An 11,935-nucleotide genomic window follows, 5' to 3' on the forward strand; every position below is an offset into this window, starting at 1 on the left:
ATATATATATATATATAAATTAATTCCAATTGATGTAGCGGTAATTTTCATATCATTCAATATAGACTGGAAGTAGCATTTCACCACTCTTGTGTACTACTCCGTTAAACGATTTTGCCAACATTCCTCCACTAAAACTTGGTTGACTAAATGCTATTTGATTTTTAGAAAGTATCACTCCATAAATTGAATGTTTCAAGATACATTGTAATAATTTCATGGCTAATCCATGTTGTCTCCATTTATTACAAATCCAAATTCTTGATATTCCAATAATAACATTTTTATTTATTTGTTTAGGAACAACCGTTTGAGATTTATGAATCATCCATCTACCTTGATTTGATCCTATAGTATCAGTTGTACATAACCCCACGGCTTTCCCTTCAATAATTAAAATAAATGCTTTACTTTTATCAAATTCTGATTTCTTCCATTGTCCAGAATCCTGACTTGCATTCAATTCTTGATTAACCATAGCTAAAACAGTATCTACTTTTTGGATATGTTTTTTATTTGTTTTATTGATTGTTATTATTGAACATTTGATAGAATTACGATTAGATCGTAGTTTTCCTGTTGTTGATCTTACAGCTGATGTCTTATCAATAATTATAAAATTTTCAAGCACTGAAATATCTTTATCATTAGTTGTATTCCACGGCACTCCATTAATAAATTTTGTATGATGTTTATTATGTAATGTTTTATCTTCATGAATATTAGGATTATAAGTCATTTCACATGTTGAACATGTTATTCTCTTTGAACTGGTGGGAATTGCTAATATCGATTGGATCATCTTTGGTTTCGGTTTATTCACACCTGTCATGGTGGTACAGTAATTAGATTCGTGATATCTCTTGTATCTGATAAAGAGACAGGAAAGAACATTCTTCCTATAGAATTATACAATTTTCTGTAGACGCGTGCATCGGAGAAAAGGGTGCGAGAGGACAAATTGGCCCACCTTCTTTCCTTCCTTCCAGCCGTTGGAAAATTCTCTCTCTCTGTCTCTCGAGCCAATTCGACGACGATACAAAAGAAAAATGTTTCATTGCTGATTTCACCCACATTTTAAAAATTTCATCAAGTTTGATTTCCCCAGATATCACAATTAGAGATTATATTTCACTAATTCTCTCTAGATAAACTTATTATTACTATTATATTATAAATTATGGCTTCAGAATATGCAAATTTGTTACCAGTTAGTGGTAATTGGAAACAAAAAATTACTGAATATTTAACTGAAGATGTTCCATCTTTTGATTTTGGTGGATTTGTCGTTGGTAATACTCCAGAAACTGGATCACTTTATATGAAACAATCAGGTGTTATTTGTGGTATTCCATTTATTAATGAAGTTTTCCATCAATGTAATTTACAACATAAATGGAATTTTAGTGAAGGTCAATATATTTCAGAAAATGAAATTTCTAATGCTGGTGGTAAAATTGTTGTTTGTAAAGTTAAAGGATCAGCTTCAAATATTTTATTAGCTGAAAGAACTGCTTTAAATTTATTATCTCGTGCATCTGGTGTTGCTACTCAATCATATTTAACTAAGAAATTGGCTGATGAAAGCGGTTATACTGGTATTATTGCCGGTACTAGAAAAACTACCCCGGGATTGAGACAATTGGAAAAATATGCCATGTTAGTTGGTGGTGTTGATACTCATAGATATGATTTAAGTTCCATGGTTATGTTAAAAGATAATCATATAATGTCTACTGGAAGTATCACTAAAGCTGTTAAGAAAGCCAAATCAGTTTGTGGATTTGCTGTTAAAGTAGAAGTTGAAGTTAGTAATGAAAAAGATGCTCAAGAAGCAATTGAAGCGGGTGCTGATGTTATCATGTTGGATAATTTCACCGGTGATGAATTACGTCAAGTTGCTCAATCATTAAAGAATAAATATCAAGGTACTAATAAAGCATTCCTTTTGGAATGTTCTGGTGGTTTAACTTTACAAAACTTGAGTTCTTATTTGAGTAATGATATTGATATATATTCTACTTCTTCTATTCATCAAGGTGTTAAAACCATTGATTTCTCATTGAAAATTGACGCTAAGTAATAATGACATCAATATATATATATACTATCTAATTGAAGATATACTTTTTAATTCTAGACTTTGAAACCCAGAGTTAAATCCAATTATACTTGACACATTGTTGATTATTTTCTGTGTTTCTTCAGTACTAGCACCACTTGTACCTTCTTCAGATTGTCTGTAATCAGTATCATCAATTCCATTCTGACCTTCTTCTTCTCCTTCTTCTTCTCCCCCCTCCTCCTCTAGTATATTTCCTCGATCTGTTATACCCAGTATTGTTCTATTATTCAACAGAAGTCCCGACATATTACTTGAACCTACCCCACCGGTAGCTAAACTTAAATCTCGAAGTAATTCAGAATGATGCAATGAATCATTATTACCGATATTATACTGTAAATCATTACTACCCATATTAGAACCACCAATTCCTGATACATTTGGTTTTTTACCAAAACATCTTATAGCTCGTATATGAGAATCTTTGCCTTCTTGATGATTAGCCAAAATGACAATTTTAATTAAAAAACATTTCAATACACTATCATTTCTAATACCATTAAATATAATATGAGACCAACCTATTGGTTGATCGAAATTAACAGTACAAACTTCAATTAAATCCCAACCTTCAGAACTACCAGCCAAAATTTTAATTTTTGATGGAGTATAACTTTCATCTAATGAATAATTAGTAAAAATAGATATTCTTTCAAGGGAAACTTTTTTAGAAAATTGTATTGTTATTGAATGAGGATTAGATAATTGATTTAATAACATACTATTATTTGGATTTTGTTGTTGTTGTTGTTGCTGTTGTTGTTGTTGTTGATTTGAATTATTATCTCCATTATTATGATTATTCCCACTATTACTTCCATCACTTTGCCAATAAGTATCAGGAGAATCATCTCTTAATTGTTTTAACCCATATCCTTGTTTCCAAGAACTTAATTTCCAATTAGCTAAAGGGGATAAATCAAACAATTGTAATGCTTCTAATTCTTGTAATCCTTTAATATAATAAACTCTTTGAATTTGTTCTAAACTTGGTTGAGGATGATCTATATTACTATTATTTATATTTGATGATCTATTACTTTGATCTTCTATAATTTGATCATCATCGTCATTTTCTTCATCATCTTCTGATCCTTCTTCTACACCTCCATCATTATCATCATCAAGACTCATTCCTGATTGTCTAATACGCATATTTCCTTCACTAAATCCTCCCTCTTCATCATCATCTTCATCATCATCATCTATATTAACATGATTAAAATTTAAATCTTCTCGAATACTTCCAAAATTACTATTTTCTTCATCAATAATATGAATTAAATGATTATGATGAAAATTTTGATCTGCTATTGTTCCTGTTCCTGTTCCTGTTGTTGTAGTAGTCGACAGTAAAATAGATTCTCTTATTTCATCTTGTGATAATTCTCGTTGTGATTGTACTTCATGTTGTGATCTATTTGGATTATTTGTTCCTTGTTGATCCCAATATCCTGATGAATCCATCCTTGTAATTAAAATATCCAGATTGATTTATTACAAGTTTTGAAAAAAATGCAACAATAGTCAAACACACACACACACACACACACACGCGTGAAGATAATGTATTGGCAGTATAGATTTTTTCTTTTTTAACATCACCAATTCTGGCGGTGATTGCACGACTTAATAATTAAAGTCATAAAAAGAATGATTGGTTTTTCAAATATGACAAGTGGCCTTCAAGGTTTTACTGTTAGAGATTCGTAAAGGGATAACAGGGATCTTAGTTCAAAATAAAATAAATAAATAAAAAAAATCAATCAATATAATATATGTCGTTAATTTATAAACCTAGGTGTATTTTACATTATACTATGAATTTAAGAAATCTCATTTTTTCTTTTTTATAATTCAACTTCTTTCAAACCATCAGTGACTTCTTTGGTTTCGTCTTTGTCTTCTTCTTTAGCTTCTTCCTTGTCTTCTGATTTGGTTTCTTCTTTGTCTTCTGGTTTATCTTCTTCTTCTTCTTCTTCTTCCTTGGTTTCATCATTGGCTGGTGTTTCTACTACTGCAACTTCTTCCTTTGAAACTTCAGCTGGAGCTTCTTCACTCTTGACTTCTTCAGCAGGTTCTTCTTCTTTCTTATCCTCTACTGGAGCTTGTTCCTTTTCTTCTACCTTAGCTTCTTCTTCTTTTTCTTTTTCTTTGACTTCTAGTTCTTCTTTGTTTTCATTTGTTTTCTTGTCAATGATGGTTTCTTTTGGAACTGTAAATGAGCTAGAAGAAGTATCAGCAGCGGCTAATGGACTAGAAACATTAGGTTTATTGATGCTTCCATTGGTAGTTGTCTTTTTCAAATTACTAGTAGAGACATTTCTTGATTGACTCAAAATTGGAGTGTGGGCGCCAGAATTGGTCTTTTGTTGTGATGGTGGAGGTGGTTGCTTTTTTGGTTGTCTCTGAGGAACAAAAGTGGTTTCAAAAGTTTCAGATAATCCATATTTCTTTAATGCTCTTCTTTTCAAAACCTCAATATAATTTAATCTACCTCTAAGTACATTTTTACCAAATTCTTGTCCATCTTTATCCCAATAACTCAACTCACCTTGGTCTTCATCTTCATCACCAATCATATAATCGCCATTTCTATCATTTGACAAGTATCCCAATTGTTCTTGATATTCACTAGAATCAATTTGGAAATTACCTTGCTCCAAATCAGTGACAAATCCAAAGATAAATTCTTGTAAACTAGAAGCAATGACTAATTTAGTATCAAAATCACGTCCAAACAATATAATTTGACCCCATTTACCATTTGGACCTGGTGAAAGATCCATAGCGATTTGGTTACCAATATTATCTTTCAACAATACAACCCAACCTTTATGATAATAATATGGTTGAATAGAATTTGGAGGCACGGATCTTTGGTTAGCAATAAATGAATTATTAATAGGACCATTGGTAGTATTACTATTGCTACTACTACTACTACTTCCTTCTTTAGCAGCACTTTGTTGCCTTTGTTGATGTTGAGCCATATAATATTGAGTTTCTAATCTTTCAGCAACTTTAGTCCACAACATTTTTTCTTCAATGATAGCTTCTAAATCTAACAAAACCAAACCCATAATTAAACCTGTAGGTTTTCCACCTCTTAATTGACCATCATGACGTTTATAAAATTCTCGGAAATCATCAGGTAAATTTTTAGAATTGCCAATCTGTAAATCTTGAATAAATTCATTTAAATCAGCAGTGGTAACACCATCATTTAAGTTATCTTCCAATTCAGGATATTCTTGTTCAATCCAATACTCAATTCTATCCCATAATGAATCAATAGATGGCAATGGAGGTTGGCCATCAGAACTAAGATTTTGTAATGGTAAATCTTGTTGAGACGATTTCATACCTGGTCTATAAAATCCAGCACTTGCAGAAGGATTTTCCAATGAATATTGAGAACCATTCAAATCGTTATTTAATCGAATACTGGAACCATTACCAAGGGAACCTTGAGGATTGGTTGTATCATTGCTTGAACTGTTTCTATATGGAGAATCATATGAGGCATAATGGTCATCAGTTGTGATTGAATGAACAAATGCCTTAAAACTATCTAATAATCCCATCTTGATATATATATATGGATACTAGTTTAGATGAACAAAACGAAGAAGGTCCAGCTTTGGAGTGGAATAGGTAGTAAAATACTTAAAATTGATATTTGCCCTTTCAAAAAATTGAAACTGAAAATGAAATCTAAAGTTGTTGGTTATTGGTTAATTGATTGTGATGATTAGCTAATCTGTGTCTAAATGAGTTTATACAAAGAAAATTATTCCTTTTTTTTATTTAGTTAGCCTTTATCCTTTTGTTTTATGTTTGTTTATAGTTTCCTTTTCGTGGATTTGGAGAAACAAAGAGCAAAAATAAAAATAAAAAAAAATGGCTTGATGGATTGAGTGAAAGAATTTCTCTCTTTCGTCGATCGCCAAATTTTTATATAATTTTTTTTTTTACGTGATTTGTTTTTTTTGTTTTTGTTTCTCCGGCGAGCAACGCCTGAAATTTGGAATTTCTTCGTTCGCCCGCCCCGCCCCCCAGCAATAACCTGCGTATTGCAGTCACGTGTAGGCGCATGCATGATGTGTTTCTCCTGCATATACAGGAACGCGCTGGTTGTTATCACGTGTGTGTGATCACGATGCAGAAACTTTTACCGAAATTGAATATATATATATATATGCATTTAATATTATACTAAAATATACATAAACCTAATAAAATGCCCAATAAAAAGAGTTCGAATAAAAAAAAAAAAAATAAAAAAAAAAGCATACTGCAAAACTTGTTTATAGATGAATGAAAAACCACCTCTTTCAATTTAGTTTGTTGCGAATAAATACCCAGCTATGCTGTCTCCAAAAAGGCTTTCTATCAACTGTCTATCGTTTAAATCCGTAATTTTAATACAATCCTGAACTAAATCATAATTTATTTCTTCAGAGACCTTTGAATCATGGTTATATTGTTCATGGTTTGTCACCTTGTTTCTAATCCAATGTGCAGTTGTTGGAATTTCACCACTGGCTCTTGCGGCAATCAAGTACAAGTAGTATCTCAATGTTATAACGTCTTCAATTAAGTTCTCCTTGGAAGTTGTCTTCAAAGCTTGAGGAATTAACTCTGTTGCAAGTAATTTAATAACTAACTTGATCAACCCTGGGAATTTCGCACATCCGTTTATGATTCGACAAATCGAATATCTTTGATCGATTCCATGATCATCAACATCATTGATTTCTTCAACAGTTTTCCCGTCACATCCTCTTGGTAATTTAGATCCATTTAATACACTACCATTGGCACCATTGGCACCATTGGCACCGTTGGTGTTACCATTGAGATGGGTACCATTACCATTTTGATTATCATCTTCAGTCAAGAATCTATCAAACCATTCAAGTCCATAATCGTTAAATTCAGACGAATCGATGTTCCATAAATCAAATGATCTAAACCAGAATTTATCATTCAAAACAGAGTCAACTTTATGTGCCAATTTCATGTTCAATTCAACTTTCAGCAATGGGATATAGAAATTAGGCTTGTATTTCAAAATAGCCTTAGATAACAAAGCAATAAAAGTAGAATAAGCAGCATTCTCAAAATCAGTCAATTGAATTTCCATTGGTCTGAATTCTACTCTCCATCCAGGTTTGTTTTGTAAATTGGTATCCTTTGTGTATAAAGCCGGAGGTTTGAATCTCAAAGTTTGCCAATTGGTACTTTGAATATTCTCAAAATGATCATTTTCCAATTCATTATCTTGATCAATTCTTTCGTTGAAAATAACCAATGGATCACGAATAAACAAATGAGCAAAATGATTAGCCAAATACTTATCTAATTTACCTTCATTTATTAAACGTTGATAAACTTTTTCATTTATTGGAGCATTCAAATCGTTGTAGCCATCTTGGAAATACTTTGTGTCATAGTTGTTATCATTCAAGTAGTTATCAACGGAATCATATCTTGATTTTGGTACTTTTTGAATTGGTTTGCCATCCTTGGTGTGCAAATCCATTAAATCGCCTTGTTGATTAATTCTATGTGTATTAATAGTCAAGTCATCATTCACATCGATATCTAAACCACCAAACAAATGGTAATCTTGGTATGGTTCCTGACCTTTTTCAATAAATGTACGATCATCAACCGCTCCACTAACAACATTCCAACGAACATCTTGGTCAACCAAGAATCCTTTGAAAATAGGAGCAGCAGCTGATAAACTCAACATAATAGGAGCAAGTGGAGCTAAAGTATCGTAAAGATATCTTGCTTCGCTGATATTCTTGGTTTGCATGGTGATTTGTAAACAACTTGAACCCATACCAAATCCCATGGAATCCATATAGACATATCCTGGTTTTGAAGCCCCGATCCATGGTTCCTTATCACTATCAAACAACTTTCTATCCTTTGGAATGGAATCATCCACCAATTTCGTAAATTTGTCAGGATACATTGGTAAATTAATGGAAACTTTGTGACCTTTTCTTCTTCTGATATTAGCAGTTAATGTGGGGAAACGAGCATGACGATTAATGATTTCATCAGGTAAAAACAATGATTGAGAAGCTGGTCCATTTGCTTTAGCTGGAGGAGAAGTGAAAATATTACATCCCATACGTGGGAAACTTGTCAATGTCAATAACTTGATGGAAGAAGGCAAGTTATCTTGGCAAACATCACGTCTATCCTTCATATTTTTTTCAACATATAAATAGTCCAGTAATGAGTTACCATCATAAGGTCTTGCAGGAGTAGATTCAATCATAAACCTACCATATTCAGGATGATAACTGACATTTTTTGCATCAGCCACAGGTAATAATTTATCAGGATCATTCAAGTCATTTATGATATAATCCTTATCGATGGATAATCTTGCGGTATGATCATCTTGATTAACATCCACAAGCATGTATTCGACTTCATCACCCCATAAAAACACATCATTTTCCCTCTTACCATGTTGGTTAAAGATATTAATCAATTGAGTAATACCATTGGTTCTAACATGTTCGTTGAGTTTCTTTGACTCATCCCAACTTAAAGGTGTACCAAGTGACAACAAACCCATTCTTTAATGAAGGCAGTATATTTAGATAGATAGTATTGATAGCAAGAAATATACACCAAAACAAGAAGAACCACTTGTTATTAAGAAAGAAAGAAAGAAAGAAAGAAAGAAAGAAGGTTCAAGGGTTGGTTATATTATTGAAAATAGAAAAGTAATATTTCAACTAAAAAAAAAAAAAAAAAAAATTGGAAAAATTTCTTTTTTCCCACTATGGGCGCTTGATTTGTAATCAGTGCAAATACTTTTGTCTTCCCACACCGCTGGTTATCTTGCATTATGCGGGTATTAGACTGAGACACAGAGTCAAAACTATTTGGTGTGCCCACAACAATTAAAAAATAAATTATATTCACTATGCAATTTCCCAATTGGGATTACTTACCCGTGAAACTATGTGAGAGATGAGATTGCGGAAATTATACTAACAATTAAGCGAATGGGATAATTAGATAGAGAGACGGTCGGAATAGCAATTATATCGGTTGCTGAACGACAGAGTAACAACAGAAATTAAATCATCCCCTGTCTTCTTATGATAATACTAGGTTGTTGTTATTATACCAGCTACCAAAGAATAGTAATCGTATGTTACAGTAATTGTACAGGGCTCACAAGCTGTGGATTATCATTAAAGTTAATTAATAATAGCCAAGCAAGAAGAAGAAGAAGAAGAGGAAGAAGAAGAAATGTGCACTTTATTTCATCATTTATACGGGGATTATCAAAGCACACATGACATTGCACCATTCTTCTTCTTCTGCTTCTCACAACCAACTAAAAAAAAAAGGAGTAAGTTAACATGCAGTATGAGTGAACTAAAATGTATGAGATTTATACTACAGAGGATGATGTTGGAACTCTATGAAATCACAAAGTCTCTATTATTCATGACATTCATAACGAACAGTTTGACATATTCTGACCAATTGCTATTATCGTATTAATGTCAAACGGCAATCCAATCCAACCATCAAGAAAAAAAAAAAATAGCTGCAAAAATAAACAATAATTATAATAAATAATAAAGTATAAAACACCCACATGGGTCAAGGTACTACAAACACGTTGTATTATTTCATTTATTTTATATTTATTTATAACCTTATATACTTAAATCGTAATAACTAACATACTTCGTCTCTCTGCAATTATCCTACTCCTCTAATATAAACCATCAACGTTGTCAACAACACATCCTGGTTCATTTTCTTTTCTTTCAACTAATTCCCCAATAACAACAGCATCTTTTTCTCCAGATTCTTCTAAACTCTTCAATACTTTATCGACATTTTCTTTTTCAACAATTAAAACCATACCAATACCCAAGTTAAAAGTCTTCAAGATATCATTGTATGGAACTTTACCTTGTTTACCAAACCATTTGAAAATTTCTGGAACTTCCCAATTCTTCATATCAACTTTAGCTTGTAAATGTTTTGGTAAAGCACGAGGAATATTTTCAACTAAACCACCACCAGTAATATGAGCTAAACCTAATAATAAACCTTGATTTATACTTGGCAATAATTGTTTAACGTAAATTCTGGTTGGAATCAAAACTTCTTGACCAATAGTAGAACCTTGTTTCCATGGAGCTGGTGATTGATATTCATATTCACTGATTTCAATAATCTTACGAACTAATGAGAAACCATTAGAGTGGATACCATCTGATCTTAAACCAATCAAAACATTTCCTGATTTCATATTGTTGATTTGTGGTAAAATCTTGTTTTTCAAAACAGCACCAACAGCAGTACCATTAGTATCATAATGACCTTCATCGTACATACCTGGCATTTCAGAGGTTTCACCACCAACTAAAGCACAACCAGCTTGTTTACAACCATTGGCAACACCTTCAACGAATTGTGCAGCAATTTCAATATCTAATTTACCAGTGGCAAAATAATCCAAGAAAATCAATGGTTCCGCACCTTGAACAACCAAATCATTGACATTCATAGCAACTAAATCAATACCAACAGTGTTGTGAATATCCATAATTTGAGCAATTCTTAATTTGGTACCAACACCATCAGTAGCAGCAACTAATAAAGTATCATCGGTGTTATAACCAGCAGCTTTCAAATCAAATAAACCACCAAATCCACCAATATCAGAATCAGCACCAGATCTAGAAGTAGATTTGACCATAGCTTTAATGTTTTCAACAAACAAGTTACCATTGTCAACAGAAACACCAGAATCGGCATAAGTGACACCACCAGCAGCAGCAGTTTTATCAGCATCACGGAATGCACGATGAGCAATATCTTTTCTGTTGTATTTCTTGTTGAATGAAACATGATCATTGACACCAACATAGGCTTTATCAACGGATTGTCTTAAAGTTTCCGCAATGGCAGTGGAAGCAATAACTCTACCACCAGCAGTGACAATTTTACCTTCATCGTTTAAAGCAGTACCAGCATGGAAAATAAAAGTGTTTTCTGGTAATGGTTTTTTGATGGTAATTTCATCACCTTTACCATAAGCTTCTGGGTAACCACCAGCAGCCATGACAACAGTGGTTGAGTATAATGGTTTAGTGGCAATGTTGACAGAATCTAATCTGTGTTGAGCAGCAGCTAACATGACTTGAGCCAAATCAGTATCATCAGATAATAATGGCAAAACAGTTTGAGTTTCTGGATCACCGAATCTAACGTTATATTCTAAAACTTTTGGTTCTTTGGTTGGGGACAACATGATACCAGTGAATAAAACACCACACATTGGGAAACCATCTTTTCTCATACCATCAATGGTTGGTTTAATGATTTGTTCATTAATTTTCTTTAAAACATCTTGAGTAGCAATTGGAGCTGGAGCATAAGCACCCATACCACCAGTGTTTAAACCTTTATCACCATCACCAATTCTCTTGTGATCTTGAGCTGCTGGTAAGTTATAGAAAGAATAACCATCAGTAATAGTCAATATACTCAATTCATCACCTTCCAAAAATTCTTCAATGACAATTTCATTACCAGCATCACCAAAGTTTTTATCAACCATGATTTCATTTAATCCTTGTAAAGCTTCTTCTTTAGTTTCTGGAATCAAAACACCTTTACCAGCAGCAATACCATCTGCTTTTAAAACAATTTTATAATCGATTTTTTCAATATGTTCTTTAGCTTTATTAACATCAGTGAAATTTTGGAATCTTGCAGTTGGAATGTTATGTTTATCCA

General features: G+C 32.6%; 6 protein-coding genes across 6 annotated transcripts; 1 reads left to right on the forward strand and 5 right to left on the reverse strand. All coding sequences in view use genetic code 12, as the record gives it.

The window, feature by feature from the left end:
- Nucleotides 1–52: 52 nt before the first annotated feature.
- CTRG_03982 (uncharacterized protein) lies at nucleotides 53–832 on the reverse strand (the record flags this gene model as incomplete). The annotated part of the gene is made up of 1 exon (XM_002549639.1): nucleotides 53–832. One exon carries the CDS (start codon nucleotides 830–832, stop codon nucleotides 53–55), a length of 780 nt encoding a protein of 259 aa, XP_002549685.1.
- A 348-nt stretch (nucleotides 833–1,180) lies between these two features.
- CTRG_03983 (nicotinate-nucleotide diphosphorylase (carboxylating)) lies at nucleotides 1,181–2,083 on the forward strand (the record flags this gene model as incomplete). The annotated part of the gene is made up of 1 exon (XM_002549640.1): nucleotides 1,181–2,083. The coding sequence occupies one exon, from the start codon at nucleotides 1,181–1,183 to the stop codon at nucleotides 2,081–2,083; it is 903 nt and encodes a 300-aa protein (XP_002549686.1).
- Nucleotides 2,084–2,107: 24 nt separating this feature from the next.
- CTRG_03984 (anaphase promoting complex subunit) lies at nucleotides 2,108–3,592 on the reverse strand (the record flags this gene model as incomplete). Its single annotated transcript, XM_002549641.1, has 1 exon — nucleotides 2,108–3,592. One exon carries the CDS (start codon nucleotides 3,590–3,592, stop codon nucleotides 2,108–2,110), a length of 1,485 nt encoding a protein of 494 aa, XP_002549687.1.
- Nucleotides 3,593–3,975: 383 nt separating this feature from the next.
- SMI1 (Smi1p) lies at nucleotides 3,976–5,712 on the reverse strand (the record flags this gene model as incomplete). The annotated part of the gene is made up of 1 exon (XM_002549642.1): nucleotides 3,976–5,712. One exon carries the CDS (start codon nucleotides 5,710–5,712, stop codon nucleotides 3,976–3,978), a length of 1,737 nt encoding a protein of 578 aa, XP_002549688.1.
- A 755-nt stretch (nucleotides 5,713–6,467) lies between these two features.
- On the reverse strand, nucleotides 6,468–8,735 carry GCS1 (glutamate--cysteine ligase; the record flags this gene model as incomplete). Its single annotated transcript, XM_002549643.1, has 1 exon — nucleotides 6,468–8,735. One exon carries the CDS (start codon nucleotides 8,733–8,735, stop codon nucleotides 6,468–6,470), a length of 2,268 nt encoding a protein of 755 aa, XP_002549689.1.
- A 1,161-nt stretch (nucleotides 8,736–9,896) lies between these two features.
- ADE5,7 (bifunctional aminoimidazole ribotide synthase/glycinamide ribotide synthase) lies at nucleotides 9,897–11,756 on the reverse strand (the record flags this gene model as incomplete). Its single annotated transcript, XM_002549644.1, has 1 exon — nucleotides 9,897–11,756. The coding sequence occupies one exon, from the start codon at nucleotides 11,754–11,756 to the stop codon at nucleotides 9,897–9,899; it is 1,860 nt and encodes a 619-aa protein (XP_002549690.1).
- Between the last annotated feature and the right edge of the window lie 179 nt (nucleotides 11,757–11,935).

The sequence above is a fragment of the Candida tropicalis genome (genome assembly GCF_000006335.3).
Source record: "Candida tropicalis MYA-3404 genomic scaffold supercont3.5, whole genome shotgun sequence".
Lineage (NCBI taxonomy): Eukaryota > Fungi > Ascomycota > Pichiomycetes > Serinales > Debaryomycetaceae > Candida > Candida tropicalis.